Here is a 22766-nt window from a genome sequence, read left to right on the forward strand (position 1 = left end):
ATTTTTTAAAAAAATCATATAAAAATAAAAAATATTTTTTTATATTTTTTTTTTTTAATTTTAAAAATATATTTTGTTAAAAATTAAAAAAGGGTCAAAATTTTATATTAAAAAAATATTTATATTAAAATTTTATTTTTTAAAATTAAAAAAAAAATTGGTTCAATTTTTAAGAGAAAAAAAATTTTTGAAGAAAAATATTAAAATAAATTTTGAAAAGAATTCAAAGCATTTCAAAATTTGAATTAAGGTAATTTTTTATATAGAATTTTAATAAAATAAAAAACTGCAAAAATTTGAGAATTTTTTTTTTATTTTTTCGAAAAATAAAAGTATTTTGTCATAAACAAAAATTTTGAAAAAAAAATTAAAAATTTTGAACAATTATTTATTTAAAATTTTTCGAATAAATGATTCATGAAAATGTAATCCTTATTGTTCTTAAAAATTTAAAGACTAAAAAATTATTTTTTCAAATTTTTTTAAAAATCAAATAAATTTGTTATAAACAAAAAAAAAAATAAATGAAAAAATTAGATTTAAAAAAAAAATTAGAGTTAAAGAAATATAAAAATTATTAAAAAAAATACAAATTTTTTAAAAAAATTATAAATCCTTTAAAAATGTTGGGAAATATTGTTACCTTATTCTCGATCATTTGACAGTTCACGAAAAATTGCGTGTCGAGCAAAGCATCGTGACGTTTCTCTTTCTTTTCCAATCGCGCTCTTGTCAAGTGTGCTTGTTCGGAATCCGCTAAGGCATTTCTTTGCGACTTGCACCGTAAATAATACCACAAAACAAGTGAAAAATGGCTCTATCTAAAGCTGAATTAGCCTGTGTTTATGCAGCACTCGTCCTCGTTGACGATGATGTCGCCGTAACTGTAAGTTTCGCCCTTAAAAAATTTCGTCTCATCGCCACATGGCGTTCGCCATGTTCTTCCATGCGTACATCTATAGAACATTATTTTCACATGTGAACAATTTTTTTTTTTGTATTTTGCAGGGTGAAAAACTCCAAACCATCCTCAAGGCTGCCAACGTCGATGTTGAACCCTATTGGCCCGGTTTGTTCGCCAAAGCCTTGGAAGGTTGCAACGTCAAGGAATTGATCACGAACATCGGATCAGGCGTTGGAGCTGCCGCACCTGCCGCTGCTGCACCCGCTGCCGCTGCCGGAGGAGCTGCTGAAGCCAAGAAAGAAGAGAAGAAGAAGGAAGAATCCGAGGAAGAAGAAGATGACGACATGGGATTGGGTCTCTTCGGTTAGATTTCGAATTTTTTTTTTTCAAAAACATCAAAAAAGTCACGACATCCGCTTGGAATATTTGTGCAGTTCAATGCGCATCTAATCTAACGTACAAAAAAAGTTTATTAGAAATCTAATAAAAAAAAGTGATGTCAAAAAAATCTTAAAACTAATCCGTTTCATGTTTCTCCTTCACATGTTTCTCCAAAATTTGCCTATTTTTGTACGAATTCTGACAAAATCTACATTTGTGAATTCTTGTTTTTGCATCTCGCGGTTCCGGATGAACATTTCTCGCATGTTTGTACCACGCCGAGTACTCCGTAAACCTTTTTTCGCACGTTTTGCACGCATAAGGCTTCGTTTGTGAGTGAATATTTTCGTGATTCACCAAATTTCGTTTGTTCGTGAAGGATTTTTCGCATCCAGCGAAGGCACATTTGAAATCTCGCTCATTTTTGTGGATTTTTTCGTGAATTTTACGAATGTCGGTTGTCGAAAAGCTCTTATCACAGTCGGGAAAGGAACATTGGAAGGGACGGGCACCTGTGTGTATCCGAAAATGCCTCCGAAGGTCACGATGAATCTTGAAACGCTTCGTACAATGCGAACATTCGAAGGATTTCTCATCGATTTCGGGCAAAATGTCACTTTCGGGAGACGTTACTTGCGGAAAAAGATCAAAAAGGGAGGATTCGGGATACGATGGACCTTCCATGATCTAAAATTTAAAGGAAAATTTAATTTAAATTGACCTTGATAATGAAATTTTAAAGGAATTTTTACCTGAATGAGTATTTAACGACGTTAAATTGAGATTTTGTTCACGTTGAGATTCAATCATTCCCGAATTAAATGAAATTTTAATAGATTTTTAATGAAATTCGAGAGTTTTAAAATTGTTTAGGCCACTCCAAATTTTTTTAAAACTTTTTGTCCCATGTCCCATTTCAAAAGTTGAAAACCCAATGGGGCAAAATAAAAAAAAAGTTAAAAATTTCATCAAAAATTAACGTTTTTTTGGCATATTTTCATGATTTTACAAAAAAATTAAAAAAAAAAAATTAAATTTTTTAACCTTTTTGCATTGAAAATGATATATTATAAAAAATTTCCTTCTCTAAAAATATTTTTTAAAAAATCAGTAAACTGATGTTTTCAAAAATTTTTTCAAGTTTTTTTTTTGTGAAAAATTATTTTTCAATTTTTTTAATTGAATTTCTCGGAAATCAATTTTAAATAAGAAATTATCAATGAAAATTTTGATCATCGGTCGAAAATTCATTGAATATTTGTCATTTTGTATGAAAAAGTATTTCAAAATTTTATTTTTGATGCCCTCCCCATTTTAAAAAAAAAAGTTTTTAGGACAAAAAGTTCGAAATAAATTTGGAGCGGCCTAAAACGAATTTTAGTTCTCGTCTCAAAACACAGATGGGCCTTCAATTGACGCATGACGTGTCACCCAATGGATGTGTCAGCGTCGTAATTTTCAGCCAATCAGCGCGAATTGACACAAGTGACACCCCGAAAGAAAATCAGCTATCGTCACCTATTTCCTTTTGCTCTTCTCGCTGCAAAAAAATCACAAAATTTTACGCCGGACTCACGATGAAAGTGAAATTCTCCATTCTCTGCGCCCTCGCAGGCATTTGCATGTCGCTCGCAGCGAGCGTCGATCCCGAAATCCAAAATAAGAATGTGGACCGTACCATTGACATCAGCTCGCAACTCGTAAAAATCAATTACAAAATAACGCTGGAGCACAAACAGGGCAAAAACATCCAAAATTACGTTTTTGTCGTGCCGGATGCGGAACGGCAGCATTTGTCATTCATCTCGGTGAAGGATACGCAAAAGAAGGAGTTGAAAACGACAGAAAGCAAAAGTCCTCAAGGCACGGAGTTTATCTTTTCCTTTGGAGCGTCGCCGAATCCCGTGGTGTACATCGAAACGGTTTACACGAAGTTTTTGGAGCCATATCCGGCACAAATTACGCAGGCAGACAAACAATTGGTTCGCTACTATGGCAACGCTTACTTCTATTCGCCCTACAAGACCTTGACCCAGAAGACAACGATCCATTTGGCATCGCGTCATGTCGAAAGTTTCACGCAAGTGAAGCCTTCCACGCATTCCGACACCCAAATCACGTATGGAGCGTATGATAATGTCGAGCCATTTGCCACGGAACCAATTGTCGTGCATTACGAGAACCATTCGCCCTTTTTGACAGTCACCCGATTGCAACGTTGGATCGAAGTATCGCATTGGGGCAACATCGCGGTCGAAGAAACCTTGGAAATTGTGCATGCTGGAGCGAAATTGAAGGGATCCTTCTCACGATATGACTACCAAAAAGACACACGTGGCTCCCAACCGAGTGTCAAGTCGTACAAAACGATTCTCCCGTCATCCGCAACTGGCGTCTATTATCGCGACATGAACGGAAACATCTCAACCTCGGCGATGCGCATCCTAAAAGACAGTGTTGAGTTGGATTTACGTCCCCGATTCCCCTTGTTCGGCGGATGGAAGACCCAATACACTTTGGGCTATAATGTACCCAGTTTCGAGTATCTTTTCCAAAACGGCGACAATTACATGCTGAAAATGCGTTTAATTGATCACATTTTCGACGATATGGTTGTCGACGAGATCGTCACAAAAGTCGTTTTGCCCGAGGGCAGCACAAATATCAAACTCATCACGCCATATTCCGTGCAACGTTTGCCCGATGCGCTGCATTACACGTACTTGGATACCTTTGGACGTCCCGTTATCTCGTTCACGAAGAAAAATCTCGTCGAAAATCACATCAACGACTTCAACCTGAAATATACATTCCCCAAAGTGATGTTGCTGCAAGAACCGCTGCTCGTTGTCGGCTTCTTGTATGCCATCTTCTTGGTTGTGATCATCTGGATGCGACTCGATTTCTCCATCATCAAGCAACAGGAGCAGCATGCGCACAAGGAATAGGATCGGAGACGATTTCCGTTCGTGCATTATTGCAACACAAGATCTCGTGCAACTACAACTAACAGCTCATCTACGGAAACTACCGAGGAACCAATTATTACCTATCATGACGGAAACGACGGAAACAATTATATCAGAAGCAACGTTTAAAATATCAGAGAAACGATCTCCTCCTGTCTTCGACTTCAACTTCTTCTACTTTTATCGGCATTTAACATTCGCAATTAGTTAACAACGTTTTGTGCTAAAAAAAAAATAATTAGATTTAAAATCCAGTTAGACACGCCGCGCGCTGCAATTGAGTCACATTCACCAAAAATTTAATATTCACATGCATTTCTCTCGTTTAATTAGTTTTTTGTGTCTTGTTTTTTGTATAAAAAATAAATTGAAAAAAATAATGAGTACAGACTTTACATACAAGTTAAGGATTTAATTAAAAATAAAAATGTGAAAAAAAAATTAAAAATTGAGTTTTTATTTTTATCATGAAAATTACAAAAAAAAAATAATTACATAATTTAAAAAATTAATTTTTTTTTATTTTATTTCTTTAAATAATTCATTACCTTTTTACTATTTTTTTTTTTTTTATATTTATTTTTTTTATTTTAGAGGTAATCTCGAAAACAATACGCCTCAGAGCAAATTTTATTATTTATTTTAATTTTTATTTTTTTTTTTTTTTATATATTGATTTTGCCCTACAAAATGCGTTCCTGAGAGGTAATCTCGAAAACAATACGCCTCAGAGCATATGTGTAATGGAGAAAAATGTTAGTTATGACGTCCCCGGAGAAAAATGTTGCATGTGAAAATTGCAATATCATGAAATTTGATATTTTTAGCTTTGAACTTATCGTAGACAGTCAAATTTACATTCGTTTGAAAGATATGATGCAGAGCTACAAATTACAATAGGTCCCAATGCCTTTTGCGCAAAAATAAATTTACAGGAGCCCTAAAACAAATTTACGTATTTTTTACGTATATTTTAATTTGATATTTTTAGCTTTGCACTTATCGTAGACAGTCTAATTTACATTCGTTTGAAAGATATGATGCAGAGCTACAAATTACAATAGGTCCCAATGCCTTTTGCGCAAAAATAAATTTACAGGAGCCCTAAAACAAATTTACGTATTTTGACAAATTCTATGTGCGACACTGTTGCATGTGAAAATTGCAATATCATGAAATTTGATATTTTTAGCTTTGTACTTATCGTAGACAGTCAAATTTACATTCGTTTGAAAGATATGATGCAGAGCTACAAATTACAATAGGTCTCAATGCCTTTTGCGCAAAAATAAATTTACAGGAGCCCAAAAACAAATTTACGTATTTTGACAAATTCTATGTGCGACACTGTTGCATGTGAAAATTGCAATATCATAAAATTTGATATTTTTAGCTTTGCACTTATCGTAGACAGTCAAATTTACATTCGTTTGAAAGATATGATGCAGAGCTACAAATTACAATAGGTCCCAATGCCTTTTGCGCAAAAATAAATTTACAGGAGCCCTAAAACAAATTTACGTATTTTGACAAATTCTATGTGCGACACTGTTGCATGTGAAAATTGCAATATCATAAAATTTGATATTTTTAGCTTTTAACTTATTGTAGACAGTCAAATTTACATTCGTTTGAAAGATATGATGCAGAGCTACAAATTACAATAGGTCCCAATGCCTTTTGCGCAAAAATAAATTTACAGGAGCCCTAAAACAAATTTACGTATTTTGACAAATTCTATGTGCGACACTGTTGCATGTGAAAATTGCAATATCATGAAATTTGATATTTTTAGCTTTGTACTTATCGTAGACAGTCAAATTTACATTCGTTTGAAAGATATGATGCAGAGCTACAAATTACAATAGGTCCCAATGCCTTTTGCGCAAAAATAAATTTACAGGAGCCCTAAAACAAATTTACGTATTTTGACAAATTCTATGTGCGACACTGTTGCATGTGAAAATTGCAATATCATGAAATTTGATATTTTTAGCTTTGTACTTATCGTAGACAGTCAAATTTACATTCGTTTGAAAGATATGATGCAGAGCTACAAATTACAATAGGTCCCAATGCCTTTTGCGCAAAAATAAATTTACAGGAGCCCTAAAACAAATTTACGTATTTTGACAAATTCTATGTGCGACACTGTTGCATGTGAAAATTGCAATATCATGAAATTTGATATTTTTAGCTTTGTACTTATCGTAGACAGTCAAATTTACATTCGTTTGAAAGATATGATGCAGAGCTACAAATTACAATAGGTCCCAATGCCTTTTGCGCAAAAATAAATTTACAGGAGCCCTAAAACAAATTTACGTATTTTGACAAATTCTATGTGCGACACTGTTGCATGTGAAAATTGCAATATCATGAAATTTGATATTTTTAGCTTTGTACTTATCGTAGACAGTCAAATTTACATTCGTTTGAAAGATATGATTCAGAGCTACAAATTACAATAGGTCTCAATGCCTTTTGCGCAAAAATAAATTTACAGGAGCCCAAAAACAAATTTACGTATTTTTTACGTATTTTTTTACGTATTTTTTACGTATATTTTTTTAATGACGTGTTTAAAAAAAAAATAAATTTAAAAATTAAATTTAAATTTTTATTTTAATTAAAATAATTAATTAGGAAATTTGAAAATTAATAATTTAATTTTCCTTAATAATTTTATTAATTATTTAAATATTATTCATTAATATTTTTTTTATATTTTTCAAATTATTTTTTAATTTAATTAAATAATTTGCAATATCAAGAAAGAGCTAATTTTCACTTAATATATTAAAAGTTGTAATTTTCTTTCCGTCAAAATTAATGAATGGCAAAATTAAGCCTTAAATAATTGCTAAGGGTCAAAATGTTGATTAAAAAATTTTCTTTCTTTAAAATTTTTTTTTAAATTTTTTAATAAAACACAAAAAAAATTATTTCACAAAAATTCTTTATTTACGTATTTTTCGTAGATACTAAATTATTGCTCAACTTACTTTTCTATTCAAAAAAAAAAAATTGAAAGAATTAAGATCATAATTATTAAAAATCTCTTAAGTCTGAGATTTTTTTTTGTAAAATTTTGGAATATTTTATACTTTGAGTAAAATATATTTTTATGTAAGAAAACATTGATAAAAAAAATAAAATCTTAAAAAAATCTTACGAGATCTAAAATTAATTTAATAAAAATACTTTTGAACTGTGATGATCAATTGTTGTCTTAAAAATAAGGAAAAATATTTTTTTTGTCATGTTTTGCTAATGATATCAATATTTAGAGTAAATATTTAGAAGATAATCTCAGAACACTGTTCCTTTTAAATTCCTATATTTTATAGGAAACTTTGGTATATTTTACTAATTTTCGATGATTTACCATCGTAAAGGTGTAAATTTGTTATTTTTTGATGCGATTGAGCTAAAAAAAATATAAAATTAAAAAAAATTGTTTGAAAAAAAATTTAAATTAATTTACTTGATCAATCCTTGTGTTTGAAGAGGAGTAATTGTAATAAGAGGTGTCAAGCGCTCCGTGAAACGTACATAATTACGTTCGAGCTCTCGTTGATAATCCTTTTGATCGGCTAAAATTAAGCCTTTGTTTTTCTTGAGGGCGTCGTGACATCTAAAAAATCATAAAAAATTTAAATTTTTCTTGAAATTTCGTTTAAAAATTGAAAAAATTACTTTTTCGAGAAATCCTTAAAACACAATCGAAGTTTATTCTGATGTTTCGTGGGAATTGTCGTGCCATCGGAAATATTTTGCAAGAAAGTTAATGCCATTTCGAGAGGTCCTTGATTCACTTGTGTGCCAATGCAGCCTTGCAAAACCATCTGAAGTATTTTTGGATCGGCAGGTTCTTGATTTATTGCAGCTGCGAGCTCCAAAGTCTTCTTTTGAATGTCTTCGATAGCAACTTCGATGGGTTCTAAAATAATGGATTCTCTTGCTACAACCTGAATTCGGGTCTTTACGTAGGGGAAATATTCGCTCGTCGTGAGAATCGTCTTTCGTTTGTATTGCTCGTTGAGTTCGCCATGCGCTTTGCCGGATTTCGTGAAGGGAGTTGCGAAGATGAAACGTTCTAAAGAGAGAAAAAAATTAAAAAGTTATTTTTTAACTTTTGTTCTTTAATAGTCTTTAATAGTTTTAAAAAAAATTAAATACAAAATTAAAAAAAAAATTTAATATATAAAATTTATCAAAAAAAAAAAAAAAAAAAAAAAAATTAAAAATTAAAAAATAAAATTTCAAGAAAATTATTTGAAACAATTTTCATAAGATGGTTTGTTTTTAGAAATTTTAACACAATTTTAATTATTGCAAAATTATTAAAAAAAATTCTTAAAATTTCATTAAAAACAAAAATAAATTGAAGTATTTTTTTTTAATAAAAAATCAATTAATAATTAGAAAATTTTGTTATTTTCTGTTGTAATTAATTTATTATTTTTTTTAATTATAATTTTTCTTTAAATTTTAATTAAAAAATGCAAAAATTAAAAAAAAAAATAAATAAAAAATTAATTTAACATTTTTTAATTTTTCAAAATTTCATTAAAAAAAAATTTTTTTTATCAAAAAAAATAAAAAAAAAATCAAAAATTGATTAATAAAAATAAATTTCATAAATAATTTTAAATTAGATTTTTTTTATTTTCTGTAATAATTTTTTTTTTATATTTTTTAATTAATATTTTTCTTTTTTATTTTTTTTTATATTTTTTGAAAAATTAAAAAAATATTTTTTGAGAATTTTTATTTTTTTTTTCATGCAATTCATATTTTTTTTATAAAAATGTTCAAAAAAAAATCAAAAATTTTTACTTACTGATATTAAAATTCCTCTCGAAATACGTCTCCCGTTGTCTCAACTCATAAGTCTCAAAATAAGGTTCGACATATGTGATTTGAATGTACGCCTTATCCGCATCTAACGTCTCGACATTCACCGTATTCGAATCTTTTATGATGTGAACGACATCCGGACCAAATCTCTCGGAATAAAAGCTCTGCAAACGACTAAAAATCTCACTGAGCTTCGTCAAAGTCGGTTCTTTGTAAATAAACTCCTGCTGATCCAAATCTCCAAATCGATTTCCATAAAACCCAACACGGAAATACGTTCCAAAAAGTCGTTTCCCATTCAATTGCGCAATCCGATTAAACGCTTCTTGCAACTTTCCATGAATTTTGCTCAACTTTTGAAATTCTCGAGATGCTTCATGAATTGGAATCAATACGCGATAGACATCGTTCATAACTTCATACATCCCGGCAATCTGTAACGAGTTCGCAGCTTCTTCCAAAAGCGTTTTCAAGCCTGTCTCCGTGAATCTATTCCCTAAAAAGATTCCATCTTCACCTGGGCTAATGACGTCGTCAGAAACAGCGGATTCCATCAACGTATTTGGCGAAATTTGCGTGAAGGAAACTGCTCCGATGGGAAGATGGTTTTGCGAATCGAGCATACTCAAGTATTCGGCAACGAGACTCGCACTGTGGATGTAACACATGGCTGCTTCCGTGTAATTACTGCGTTCAATGTGCTTTTTCGCCATATTTTCGAGCCACGTGAGTCGCAAATCGGGACTATTTTGATATCCTTTTGCGATGCGGTTCATCAAGTCGATCAACATCTCGACATCTTGCGAATATTCCTTCATTTTGACCGTATCGGAGAGGATCATGTGCAGATTGAAGAGCAAATCTTGCACTTGTTCGGGGAAAGTCGTGTCTTGAACATCGGAATCTGTCTCGGCATATACGAGAATCGTCTTTAACGCCTTCCGCAACGAATCTTCGCTGAAAGTTGAGCTCGTGCCAACCAATGACGACAACGAAAGAGTAATTTGCATCTTGACTCGCGGGAAATTCGATCCAATTTCGAAAGTTTGTCTCATGAGGAGATATAGAGAAGCTGCTGCTTGCGATCTTACGGATGGCAATTGACTTCCGCAGTGTTTCAGGAGTAAAAGACACAAATCCGCACAATTATCTGACTCGTCGTCGAACAAAAGATTGTGAGATTTGTAAATAATTGATCGCTGAGTCGCAAAAATGTTCTGTAAAGCTTGAACACTTTGATTTCGTGACAGCGAATGCAGCAAAACTTTCATCACGGTGCTCAAAATGCTCGTATGGATCTCCGTGTTGAACGCGACTTGCGTGATAAGCTCCAACGTATCGAGAATTGTCAAGGAAACTTCCGTTGCGAGAGCTCCGTCGATATGTTGGTTACTTTCGCAGTCATTTTCGGCGCCCTTCACTTGATAATCGTAGAAAACCGTGCGATATGGCATCTGATCCTTCTTGAAACGATATTTTTCGGTTGAATTTCGATCTTTTCTGCGATTCATGAGTTCCGTGCGTGCACTTCCCGTTCCTCTGATATATTCTTCCAACTTTTCCTTCATATCCGGCGTTTTTCTGAAACTTTGCGTTTGTGCCCGGCGAACTGTTGGCTTTTTCCTGCCCTTATACTCGAAGCACGGGATACAAATGTTCAAAACTTGCAACATTTGGTACAATCGATGCGGCGAAAGACCCGAAACCCACTTATTTAGTACAGTTTTTTCGATATTTTTGATCACCCATAAGAAAGAAGCCAGCAAATGACGTGTATTGATGCTACTTAATGGCACTTTGTTCTTCATCGGTTCTTGTACGAAGTTGTACATGCGACTTCCGCTGATGGCATACGCAACTTCGGGACTAATTGTGTCGGAAACAACGCCCGTGGGTCCTTGGTAGTCTTCCAGCAAGCCAATTGTGTGCATGCGATCGTGATCTTCGGGCAAATATGAATGAAGTTGCGGAATAATGTCCATTACGATGCCAAGAAGAGGCAAATACAGGACAGCGACACGAGCTTTCGCTTCGGGATCCGTTAAACGGGGGTCTGTGTCGTGAGATGCGAGTAAGTCACGTAAAGCGCGGATAGATTGACCATGTAAGTCGGAGTTAGATAACTCCATGACGCCAATTAGCTCGGAAAGCATCAAGCCGATGAGGAAATGTTGCGCACGATATTCGGATGTGAGTTCGGCGTATAATGCTTTGTCGGAATTTGGCTGAAAATGGAAATTTTTTAAATTAAAGTTGGTAAAAAAAAATTATTTTAATCGTATTTCAATTGATTTTTGAGCATTTAAATAATTTTTGTTGAAAAAAAACTATTTTTTCATTTAATTTTTTTTTATTTTTCTATTAAAAAAAAATTTTTTTCTTAAATTTTCATTCAAAAAAAAAAAAATAATAATAATTTTTTAATTTTTTTTAGTTTTTATATTTTAAAAAATATTTTTTTTTAAAAAAAATTTAATTCGCAAGTTTGAAATTGTTTTTTCAATTTTTATTTAAACTTAAAATTGTTTGAAAACTAATTTTTTTTTTTGAGATTCTTAAAAAATATTTTAAAAAACCAATAAAAAAAAAAATAAAATTCTAATTTTTTTTTAAAATTTTCACAAGTGATTATTTTTTTTTTAAATTTTTAAATTGCTCTTTAAAAAATTCAATAAAAAAAGGAAGAAAAAAAATTTTTTTATTCAATTTTTTACCAAATTAATATTTTTTTTTTAAATTCACTAAATAAATTTATTTCTAATAAAGTTTTTTTTAATTATTCTTTTTTTGTTTTCTAATTTTTTTTAATGAAATAATTTTTTTTAAAGAAAAATATTTTTTTTTGTCAAAAATCAATTGAAAAACGTTAAAAATTGTTAAAAAAAAAAGTAAAAATTTAATGTAACTTACGAATGAATTTCCGCTATTAGACGACGTAATACTCGGCGTTGGGCTCGAACATGCACTAATTGTCGTAAACGGCGTCCCATACGGTAAATTCAATGCCACAATATGTTCATGCGAGCACAAAATCCGCAAAAAATCAACTTTATAATGGATCAAATCCGGTATCGACGTATTTTTGCTCGTCATGAGTTTATAATAAATCTTAACCAAGCAAAAAACGAAGCCGCGATCCATAATTGACAGCAAATCAAACATGCCAAATGCCAAACTCGCATTAATAGACGTCGCCAATTTCGGATCCGTGCTATGATATCCAATAATTTTCGTCGTAATTAAATTCACGAGAGTTGAAATGTCATCCGTGAAGGAATGTGGGAAGCGTGTCTTGCGATTCGACTGAAGTTGATTCGTGATGTGAAGATGTTCGATCATACTTTTGATCATGAGTTCGAACAACATCCACGAATTTGTGAGAGATAAAGTTGCAGCAGCTCCGCTCGCAACAACCCAATGCAAGGCGAGTTCTTCGTGCAAAAGTCGAACGACGCCATCTTTGGGTCCCAATCCAGTTGGGGAGTAATCGCTTCGCATGGAAGTTGTTCGATCGACAGTTTTTCCAGATAAAACGGAGGCGAAATAGAGATCAGGATTGCTCGAACTTCGACCTAATTCATCGCCTTCTTTGTTTGAAGCGGATGCCTTGAGATCCAGAGGATGCGGAATTTTTGCTTGGAATTGAATGTACGTTGAAACGAGACTTTGGCGACCATATTGATCGTGAGAAAGTGTCTGAAATGAAAAAAATTAAATTAATTCAGCTGGAAAATTAAATTTAACTTTAACTTTTTTTTTTGATTCAAAATTTAAAAAAAAATCTGATTTTTTTTTGGATAAATTTTTTTTTTAAATAAAAATTATTTTTAGATTTTTTAAGCCGTATTTTTTTTTTTAATAATTTTTAAATTATAAATTTTTCTATTCTATTTTTTTTTGTAATTTTTTTATATTTAATTTTTTAATTAAATTAATTTTTTAAAATTTTAATTTAAAAAAAAATATTAAAAATTTTTCTAATTAATTTTTAATTAAATAATAATTTAATAATTTTTTAAAAATTTAATTTATTTAAAAAAATTTTAAAAATTAATTCAAAATTTTTTCAAATCATAAATTTTTCTTGTTTTTTTATTATTTTTTTATTATTATTTTTTTTTTTTTTTGAATCTAATTTTTTGATTTTGTTTTTTTTTAATTTAACTGTCATAAAAAGTTCTAATCATTTATTTAATTTATTTTTTAAAAATATAAAATTTTTTATTTTTATTTTTTTTTTAATTTTATTTTTTTTTTATTTTAAACAAAATATTATTTTTTTAAAAAATATTTTTTTTTAGAAAATTTTAAATAACTTTTTTAAAAAATATTAATTTAATTTTTTTTAAATCTTTTAAAATTAAAGAATACTCACTGATAATTTCTCCAACAACTGACAAATACTCTCAAAAATAATAGGCGCCAATGACAAAATCTGTCCTCCAATCTTATAAGTCGTCACAAACAATTCAATCAACTTATCAAAGACCATTTGCAAATTCTTCACCAACTGAATCAAATCCGCTTCCTTCAAATTCGCCAACGCCTTCTTAAATTCCTTCTCAATATTCGACTCTCCAATATGCGGCGGAATTTTCCTCGTCTCCAAACACTCACAAAGCATGAAAAATTTATCCAAATACGGATCCAACGTATGAATCGACGTCGAAGCTTCAACCGTAACTGTAAAAACGGGCCTGTGATTGTCAAGCCATTTCGTTCCCGGAAGCTGAACGGGCGGAATGTACGAATAATTTGGCGGCGGTTCTTCAATCATGATGGGCAACGCATGTTCTCCGATGTTCAAATGACCTTCCGAGAGAATTGGAAGCCACGTATACCCAATAGGAGTCTCAACAGCTTTCGGTTCAAGTTCCTTCTTTTGACACGAAATGTGAAAAATGGTAAAAAGTATGTGATGATTTTGTCGCAGCTCAGCTGGAAGAGAAATTTTAATCTCATCGTAAAATGTGGGACATTTATTGTGGTAAGTAACTGCTGTATAAGCTTCCGTACTGAATTCAGGACATGAACTTTTGCCAAAAATCAGGGGAAGAGCATCGGATGGTTTCTCTCCAGCCATGAGTTGAATGCGAATAGCGATATTTCTCGCGGATTGCCCTGCTCGAGCAGCTGTAAAGTTCAATTCTTTCGGATTTATGTACAGCAAATTGCGATAACTGTAATGCGGATTGAAAATCGGAGCAATTGGAAACTCAAGAACTTCCTTAATAGGTCGAATATTTTCATCGGAGAACGGTTTAAGCTTCGCCAGTTCCGGAGTAAGACAATTTTTGACATCCGGAAAGGGAGTTATCTCAAGTTTTATTGATCCGGGTATGCATTTGTATCGTTTGACAACCGAACTGGGTCTTTTCAACTCAGGGAGAAATTTATAAAGTTCTTCATCTCGCATTTTTTCGGGTTCTTGTTTGAAAAAACTCGATACCGTGATGCAAATTGGTCGGAAATTCTCCACGCAATTCGCGAAATCTTCCGCTGACCATGAACGACGTTTCTCCGTGCGACTTCTTTCAAGCGATCCGCGACGTGAAAGTGTTCCCATATCCACAGCACGTTTTTTTAACTGCTCAAAACTGCTCGTTGATGATTTCCGATCCAAACTATTCGAAGAAATGCTTGTCCCGATGCTATCTCGTTCACTTTTGTCATCATTGTACGACTCTCCGTTGAAAATATTGTTCAAATAAATGCCGGTCCATGCAAAAGGTTGTCGATATTTGCCCAAACGTTCACAATAATCCGCCGCATTTGATTTCAGCTTGTCAATGTACTTTTCTTTGTCTTCGCGATCCTTCAAATACGCTTCAATTGAATCCGGTTGAAGGACTTTTTCCAATTTTATGACGAGAAATAAGTCGTTACTCGGTTCTGAAATTTCAAAAATCCCGCCACGCGCTTTTGAACTGGGATCGGCGAAGGGAATGTGTGTCGAGAGCATCTTATTGAGCCCTTCGGAGTTCATGTCGAAGTAAAAATTCTCCGAAAGTTTTTTCTTCTCTTTGGCATCGTACAAAGCCATTTGCGCGAAAATTGGTTCAAACTCGAGTTCGAGTTTCAGTTGATGACACTTTACAAAAATGCGATTTCCCAAATGTTCGTGCGGCATTTTCGCTGGGGGACGTCTCTCGATGGCATCTTCGATCTCGATGTCCGGATAAAGACTAAAAAGGTTCTCAACGCGTTCCTCCAAACGCTTCGCTTCGTTAATTTGATCGATATTTTCGGGTTGAACGCGTTCAAGGATGCCATCGATGAGCGGATCATTCGCCGAACTTCTCAAATCGAACGAAGCCCATGATCCGCGGGGCGTTAAAGTGTCCGTACTTGACACGAGAGTCGATACTGACGACAAACTCGCGATACTTTGACGACTACTTGGCGTACAACTGTCACTCTGATACACCAAAGTCTCATCCAACGAGCTCAAATCGTAATCTTGATCAATTTCGAACTCTTGATGGTACACACTGCATGTTCGTTCAAGCCTCGAACGACTCCCATTCGAACTGGAATGATGCCTTTGACTGAATTCGACAACTTTAAAAGGTCTCGTGAACGCTCCGATGCAATGCTGAACGTAATGCGGCAACGACGATAACTCTCCTTGCGGCAAAACGTAGTCAACGGTGCGTAATTTTCGGTCTATGAGATTTACTTGGATGTCGTTGAGGGGAAAATCCAAAATATTTCGCAAGGGATCGCGATAAATGGCGTTTTGATGTTGCTGCAAGAACTCTTCAAAGTCAAGAGGTTCAATGAGTTCGTTCAAGGAGACCTAAAATCCAAACAAATATGGAGTGTTAATGGGTGCGGTTCAAAAAAATTGTGAATAAAGGACTTACCGATGAACCAATTGACGATGTTTCCGTCGGTACGATGTGATTTGCGACATTTTTCCGCACATCTGTGGCATGTTGTCTACAAAAAAGATAAAAATTTGTTAATTTTTTGTCGAAAAACCGATAAAACTTGAGAAATCGACTCGCCCAACACTTACTTGGACAATTTTTGGGCGAAAGCACGTTGCATTTTCCTCTTTTTCGATGATTTTTCGTTAAAATACCTTCAAAACTACAAACTGACGCTCGAGATCATGATTAAAAACATCAATTTTCACTTAAATTTCGTAAAAATCCTGAAAAGCAGGAACTGAATATTGAATTTTTTTGTTTTGTTTTGATTATCAAAAATTTTTACTTCGATTTCGAACTGGGCTGAGTGTGAATTTTTTTCCATCTGGGCCGCAAAATCTAAAAAGGTAAACAAAAAAGTCTGAAGAAACCAAAAAAAACACAAATTACGTCGATTTGCTCGGGAATTAGAGAAAATCCTTGAATTAAAGAAGATAACGAACGATCACGGGACTTTTGGATTGCGCGAAATTTGTCGGATGAAATGTCAAATGTGAGCTCGGAGTTGTTTGATGCAAGTAAGTTCAATGGAAAATTTTTGCAAATTTATTTTAGAAAGGCGAAAATTAACATTAATTTTTATGTGTTTTTATGTAACGCAGTTAACGAAGGAGATTCAAATGCATTCGAGAGTATTTTGAAGCAGGCCGACAACAAAAGAGCTGTGCTCGCAACTCAAAATGCTGATGGTAAGTTTTTTTCTTAAAAAAGGCCCTTTAAAGGGCTTATCAGTGATCTACGAAAAAAATATTAAAATTTAATTCGTTAAAAAAAAATCGAAAAAAATTTTTTTTGAATGAAAATACTTTGAAATTTAATTTAAAAAAAATAAAATTATTTTAAGGAATTATTTAAAATTTAAAATAATTTTATTTAAATTTTTTTATTAATTATTTAATTAATCAATATTTAATTAAAAAATAATTTAAGAATAATATTTAATTTATTTTTTAAAAGCAAATTTAAAATAAAATATTTGAAAAAAAAAAATGAAATAAAAATATTAAATATTTTAAAGAATAAAAATTAATTATTTTTTTTATCTTTAATAAATTGGTAATTATTTTTATTAAAAAATATATTTTAATAAAAAAAAAAAAAAATTAATAAAAAATAAATTTTAAAATATTTTTTTTTAATAAAATAAATATTTTTCTAAAGGAAATTAAAAAAAACTTTTTAAAAAAATAATATTAAAATTAAATTAAATAAAAATTATTTTTTTGAAGAATATAAAAAAATATTTAAAATCAATTAAAAAATTAAAATTAAATATTTAAAAAAATACTTAAAATTATTAATAAAAAAAAATTAATTAATTAATGAAAAAAAAAAATAAAAAAAATTAAAAATTTAATTTAAAAAAAATATTTAAATAATTTAAATTTAAAAATATTTTTCAAAAATTTTTAATTTCTTTTTCTTCAATATGGACTTTTAATATTTTATTAATACTTAAAAAATTTTTCTTAAATAATTTTAATAAAATAATTATTTTTTTCAGGTAATTCAATCCTACACTTTGCTGTGATAAAAGCCGATTTGCCAATTTTCAAAGTCTTAATGCATCATTACAAACTTCTGGATGTCAAACAAAAAAACGCTCAAAACGAAACTCCCCTCGACATCGCGCTCCGCATCCTGGAAACCCCTTCAGAGATCGTCAAACGTCTCACGGCGCTCGAAATCATGCACGACACAAAACCTCCGCCATCCTCGACATCCAAACGTCGCAAAATGGGCGAAATTAACGTGCTGCGAAAAGCCTTGCAAAGTGCTGACACCACAAAAGTTCGTCAACTGATAAAAAATGGCGTGAATTTAAACGACGCCGATAAACGAGGACAAACAATTCTCCATAGTTTCGCGATGGATCTCGTTAGTATGGCGGTTCGGGAGAACAGCGTATGGGATTTATTTGCGACAGCTTATCACGAATTATGGCGATTTTTGGTCCTCGAAACGGATGTTGATGTGACAAAGCGAACGCAGGCCTTGAATAAAAACGTTATCGACTTAATTTTGGATGAAACGTTCAAACATCACTATTTCCGACGAAATTTTTACTTCGATATTGCTCGGATTTTGGAACCTTTGGTAATCACAAAAGATGGTGTCGACAAAACGGACGAAGCTAAGATGTATATTTCGATTTTTCGCATATTTTTTGTCGCTATTAAGGGAAGTTCGCATAAACTCGTGAAATTTTGCATCGATGGCTTTTATGGAGTTGATCGAAATGCCGTGATGGGAGTTACTGTACAGAAATTTTGTGTTCTTTTCAGTCCAAATGAGCAAAAGGAACGTTTTATTCTCTGTCTCTTGTTGCACGACTATTACGAACGCGTCGCTCACGAATTAGGCTTCTTGCGAGAACAACTGGATCAAGGAAATCCAACGATGCACGCGGAATTACTTCAAATTTGCAAGATTCTCGCACGTACCAACTACCGTTTCGACGAACGGCTCGAATGTTTCATCGATGTGCTGCTAAAACTCAAGCAACAAGGCTACCATTTGGAACGAACGCACGTCGTTGATACCCTAGCTGTGAGTTTCGTGTCGGAAAATATCCCGAATGAGCGCGCACGTCGCATTCACGTCTTATTTTCCGCCATTTTCGCGCATTTTCACATCAATTTCAACAATATCTTGATTCAGGTTCTCGAACGCATTCCGAATTTCATGTGGCACATCCTCAAGTACACGTATCTCGATGTCAGGCCCATTCAGATGGTTCTTCCCTTTTGCACGAACGTTTTTTATTCAGTTTCGACGCTTTTCTTCACGGTACTTTATAACGAGAGTTTTTCCATGGAACACATGGATAATTCACTTTTGACACTTTGCGAGCATCAGAGACTCGTTTACGACGAAAAAGAGAAGAAATACGCTTTAGTTCCGTTGTCGCTGCAGGAAATTGTGAGAATTAAGATTCGGAGGGAGATTCACAGGGAATCGAGGACGAATAAAGCATTTGTCGATACAATCATGTCACTGCCATCTATCCCGGAGATCATTCAGAAATATATTCGTTTTATGGAACATTTGTGATTTTTTGCTGCTTTCTTGTTTTAATTTTTCGTTTTTTTTTTATGTCGATCAAAATATTTTTTTAAACTTTTTTTGACGTATTTTTAAGTGCTTTGTGACAAAAAGTTAGCAGTTTTGTTACATTTTTAGTGTGATATAATAAAAATTATTGAATTTTAACCAAAAAAATTAAAAATTGTTTTTATTTATCGCAAAAAATGGAAAATATTGAATTTTTGAAAATAAAAAAATTCTTCGAATTTCTTGATATTCAAAGTTTTTATTAAAAAATTTAATTTTTTTTAATTTTCTAAAAATTAGTATTTTTTGTGAAAAATATTTTCGAAAAATTAGTTCGAATTCTTGCTTTTTTATAAAAAACAATATTTTTTTTTAAACTTCATAAAAAATTTAAACAGATAAATAAAATAAAATTAATTTTTTTTTTAATTTTTAGAAAAAAAATTAAATAAAAATAAAAAAAATATTTTGTATAAGAATTAAAAATTTTCATTAGAAATATTTAAAATTATTAAAAAAAAATTCATTTAATTTAATTAAAAAATCGATAATTTTCATAAGAAATTTTAAATAATTTTCATAATAAAAATTAAAAAAAATTCCATTATAAATTTTAAAAAAATTGAAAATTTAAAAAAATTAAAATAAATTTTCATTAAAAATTTTGAAAAAAATTGAAATTAAATTAAAAAATTTCATTAAAATTTAAAGAATTAAAAATTTTTACAAATAATTAAAAAAAATATTTTTCATAAAAATTATAAAAAAATTAAAAATTGTGCAACTTTTTCATAAAATCACATAAAAACTTGAGACTTAAACGCTTTGAAGTAATAAACAATCCATTTTTAAATGAAATTCTTAACGTCACGTCTCTTTTCATGAATGAAAAAATTACGCGAAAGCACAAAACGTGAATTTTGTAATGAAAACATTCAATATTTATTCTATAAAATGCATTTCTTGACCTTAAATCGCTTCAGTCTCTCATTGACAAGACAAATTTCGTAACTTTTGACGAGCAATGAGACTTTTTTCAACATTTTTGTTCGTTTTCATCATAAATTGTGAGTAAATTTTCCAAAAAAATAAAAATTTCTCTTAAAAAAATTAAATTTTTCAAGACGCAACTTCAAAAAAATTCAATTGCCCATCGCCCGACGGAGTTTTTGCTGACAAACATCACTGCGACTTATATTTTTCCTGCAAATCTGGAGTCCCCGAGTTACAAGAATGCCCCAATGGATTAGTTTTTAACGCTTCTCTGCCTTCAGATACGAAAGAATATCCTTGCGTTCATTTAAAACACATCGATTGCGGGCGTCGAAAGCTTCCCGAACCAAACAACGCTTGTGAGGAATGTTCTTACGATTTCGAAACAAAAATCATTGGAGGTCCCTCTGAATGCAATCGATACCGAATTTGCTCAAATGGCGCTCCAACGGATTTGAGTTGCCCGGAAAACTTGGCGTTCAATGTGAAAAGCGAAACTTGCGAATGGTCCGATTTGGCGGAAGATTGTGACATTGAGGCTTTTACGGGATTCAAATGTCCTCAAAATGCAGGAAATGGGCAATATTTCGAAAGTCCTCACAAATGCGATCATTATTTTATTTGTTACAACGGGAAGCCACGATGGATGATTTGCGCCAAAGGAAAACTTTTTGATCCAAAATCGGCTGATTGTGTCAAGCCGAAATTTTTGAAGAGCGGAAAATGTTATCGAAACACGAAAAGTCAGCTGAAAAAAGGAAAAACAGAAGAAAAATTAGTTGAAAAGTTGAAAAAAGATGAAACAAAGACAAAAAATGTTAAAGTTGAGAATGAAGAAAAATTTAAAAAATTGAAAGAATCGAAAAAATCTAAAAATTCTAAAACAAAGCTTGAAATGATGGGCGATGACTTCACCGAAGACGAAAAATTTCCAAAAGCAAGCAAGTAGAATTCCTCAGCGCCGTTGATTTCTTTGGCAAGTCACAATTTTAAGCTATTTTTCGTTATTTCTTCCTAAATTTTCTCATTTTTTGATAATTTTTTTTCAAAAATTGTCAAAAAATGAGAAAATTTCGCAGCTTAAGTTCGTGAAAGCCAAAAAAACCGCCAGTGAAGTCGAATATTACTTGTTCTGCTGCTCCAATCTAAAAATAATGAAAAAAATATAATCGTGAATAATCACAAAATCGATAAAAATTCAATGAATACTTAACGTTCAACCGCAAATCTCCGTTCGAACAATTCTCCTAATAACAATCACATTATTTAAATTTCGTATTCATTGCATTTTTTCGTGCTCCAACGTCTTCTTGCATGTAAAAATCGAGTTTTGCAAAAGAAATCTAGAAGAAAAGAGGATGAAAAATTAAGGCAAATAATATCAGATTCGAATAAAAATCAAAAATTTAAAATAATATCGTGTATCGTTGATCTGATTTCATGTAATGATTTTTTTTTTGTGAGGTAACGTGATACTGAAGATTTTTTTTCTTGATATTTGATTTGAAAATTCATCAAAAGGGATTTTTTTCTTCTTATGGTTGTCGTTACATGTATTTGAAGAGTTCGAGTTACAAGAAAAATATTGAAAATGGATTATTGGAGCGTTAAATTTTGGGAAATGTGATTCGAAGGCGGGATTTGATAAAAAATATTAGTTAAATAAATATTTTTTTAAAGAAAATTGATTGAAATTATGTTTTAAAAAAAATTTTTTTTTTCAATTGACATTTTTAAGAAATTAATTCTAATTAATCCAAATTTAATTTAATTAATTTTTTTTTAATTTTTAATTTTTTAAACTTTAATTCAAAAAAAATTACAAATATTTTTTTTTTTAATTTATAGTTTTTTTTTTTGAATTATATTTTAAAAAAATCAATAATAAATTATTTAATTTTTAAATTTATTTTTTTTTTTAATTTTTAAATTAATTTTTTTTTTTTAAATTTTTAAATTAATTTTTTTTTAATTTTTAAATTAAATTTTTTTTTAATTTTTAAATTAAAATTTATTTTTAATTTTTTTATTATTTTTTTTAATGCAAAAAATTTAAATAAATTCCTTTTTATGAGCTTTTTAATGACAAAAAAAAATATTTTATTTAAAAAAATAAGAAAAAACTTCAATTCAAACAAAATTTTTTTTTTCTTATTTCTGTTCCTTTTTCTTTCTCAATATGGAAAAATATATCTTTCAATACAATTTTTTATGATCCCTTCTTTTTAATTTTTTTAACCAATATTTTTCTCAAAAGAAGCGCATAATGGCAACAAAATATCTATATTTCTCATATGGCTTGGAAATAATATTTCTCGGAAATATGTTTGCTCGCATCCTTCTCTATTTGCAGTTACCTCTTTCGATGCGTTGCTCGAAAAAATGAAGCCAAACTATTGCTCGCTGCAAATAAAAGTAATTTATCTGATTATTTCCGTTTTGTATCATCGTACGTTTTTGGTTTGTGTTTAGGTTTTCATTGCGTGAACGAAAAAGAAGTTTGCGAAACATCTAAAAAGTGCCCTGTAGTGAAAAATTTGTTGAAATTTACTCAAAAAGGGGTTAAATTTAAAATTTGAAATGCTGAGTTCAACATTTTATTTGCTGAATTTGAAATTTTTTATTCTGAATAAAAATTTTTAGTTGCTGAATTTGAAATTTTTTGCT

The 22766-nt window shown here is 31.1% G+C and overlaps 5 protein-coding genes and 1 long non-coding RNA gene across 7 annotated transcripts; 4 read left to right on the plus strand and 2 right to left on the minus strand.

Moving 5' to 3' along the window:
• Positions 1 to 704: 704 nt before the first annotated feature.
• LOC134830470 (large ribosomal subunit protein P1) lies at positions 705 to 1424 on the plus strand. Its single transcript, XM_063843971.1, has 2 exons — positions 705 to 886; positions 1009 to 1424. Exons 1-2 carry the CDS (start codon positions 812 to 814, stop codon positions 1270 to 1272), a joined length of 339 nt encoding a protein of 112 aa, XP_063700041.1. The 5' UTR covers positions 705 to 811; the 3' UTR covers positions 1273 to 1424.
• Positions 1224 to 2186, minus strand: LOC134830471 (uncharacterized). The gene is made up of 2 exons (XR_010161971.1): positions 2038 to 2186; positions 1224 to 1972 (listed from the first exon to the last, which is right to left on the minus strand). It is a non-coding gene; the product is annotated as an uncharacterized LOC134830471 (long non-coding RNA).
• Positions 2187 to 2767: 581 nt separating this feature from the next.
• LOC134830819 (dolichyl-diphosphooligosaccharide--protein glycosyltransferase subunit 1) lies at positions 2768 to 4683 on the plus strand. Its single transcript, XM_063844404.1, has one exon. It carries the CDS (start codon positions 2863 to 2865, stop codon positions 4231 to 4233), a length of 1371 nt encoding a protein of 456 aa, XP_063700474.1. The 5' UTR covers positions 2768 to 2862; the 3' UTR covers positions 4234 to 4683.
• Positions 4684 to 7486: 2803 nt separating this feature from the next.
• On the minus strand, positions 7487 to 16275 carry LOC134831290 (dedicator of cytokinesis protein 7). The gene is made up of 8 exons (XM_063844987.1): positions 16139 to 16275; positions 15984 to 16059; positions 13493 to 15916; positions 12028 to 12813; positions 9101 to 11342; positions 7954 to 8353; positions 7742 to 7891; positions 7487 to 7684 (listed from the first exon to the last, which is right to left on the minus strand). The coding sequence occupies exons 1-8, from the start codon at positions 16168 to 16170 to the stop codon at positions 7639 to 7641; spliced, it is 6156 nt and encodes a 2051-aa protein (XP_063701057.1). The 5' UTR covers positions 16171 to 16275; the 3' UTR covers positions 7487 to 7638.
• Positions 16276 to 16393: 118 nt separating this feature from the next.
• On the plus strand, positions 16394 to 19267 carry LOC134830301 (uncharacterized). 2 transcript variants are annotated; one of them, XM_063843730.1, is made up of 4 exons: positions 16394 to 16570; positions 16655 to 16741; positions 17557 to 18602; positions 18714 to 19267. In XM_063843730.1, exons 1-4 carry the CDS (start codon positions 16537 to 16539, stop codon positions 19104 to 19106), a joined length of 1560 nt encoding a protein of 519 aa, XP_063699800.1. In that variant the 5' UTR covers positions 16394 to 16536; the 3' UTR covers positions 19107 to 19267. The 2 variants fall into 2 exon arrangements, with proteins under 2 accessions (XP_063699800.1, XP_063699799.1); XM_063843729.1 differs by having other exon boundaries at positions 17557 to 19267.
• An 863-nt stretch (positions 19268 to 20130) lies between these two features.
• Positions 20131 to 21048, plus strand: LOC134832612 (protein obstructor-E-like). Its single transcript, XM_063846694.1, has 2 exons — positions 20131 to 20173; positions 20231 to 21048. Exons 1-2 carry the CDS (start codon positions 20131 to 20133, stop codon positions 21046 to 21048), a joined length of 861 nt encoding a protein of 286 aa, XP_063702764.1.
• The last annotated feature ends 1718 nt before the right edge of the window (positions 21049 to 22766 follow it).

The sequence above is a fragment of the Culicoides brevitarsis genome, chromosome 2 (genome assembly GCF_036172545.1).
Source record: "Culicoides brevitarsis isolate CSIRO-B50_1 chromosome 2, AGI_CSIRO_Cbre_v1, whole genome shotgun sequence".
NCBI classification, from domain to species: Eukaryota; Metazoa; Arthropoda; class Insecta; order Diptera; family Ceratopogonidae; genus Culicoides; species Culicoides brevitarsis.

Coding starts and splice junctions, on each gene's coding strand:
- LOC134830470 (XM_063843971.1), top strand. CDS start 812: ATGGCTCTATCTAAAGCTGAATTAGCCTGTGTTTATGCAGCACTCGTC. Junction 887..1,008: donor ACGATGATGTCGCCGTAACT/GTAAGTTTCGCC, acceptor TGTATTTTGCAG/GGTGAAAAACTCCAAACCAT.
- LOC134830819 (XM_063844404.1), top strand. CDS start 2,863: ATGAAAGTGAAATTCTCCATTCTCTGCGCCCTCGCAGGCATTTGCATG.
- LOC134831290 (XM_063844987.1), bottom strand. CDS start 16,170: ATGCAACGTGCTTTCGCCCAAAAATTGTCCAA. Junction 7,892..7,953: donor TTTAAGGATTTCTCGAAAAA/GTAATTTTTTCA, acceptor ATGATTTTTTAG/ATGTCACGACGCCCTCAAGA. Junction 7,685..7,741: donor CAAACACAAGGATTGATCAA/GTAAATTAATTT, acceptor TATTTTTTTTAG/CTCAATCGCATCAAAAAATA.
- LOC134830301 (XM_063843729.1), top strand. CDS start 16,537: ATGTCAAATGTGAGCTCGGAGTTGTTTGATGCAA. Junction 16,571..16,654: donor CTCGGAGTTGTTTGATGCAA/GTAAGTTCAATG, acceptor TATGTAACGCAG/TTAACGAAGGAGATTCAAAT. Junction 16,742..17,556: donor CGCAACTCAAAATGCTGATG/GTAAGTTTTTTT, acceptor TATTTTTTTCAG/GTAATTCAATCCTACACTTT.
- LOC134832612 (XM_063846694.1), top strand. CDS start 20,131: ATGAGACTTTTTTCAACATTTTTGTTCGTTTTCATCATAAATT. Junction 20,174..20,230: donor GTTCGTTTTCATCATAAATT/GTGAGTAAATTT, acceptor AAATTTTTCAAG/ACGCAACTTCAAAAAAATTC.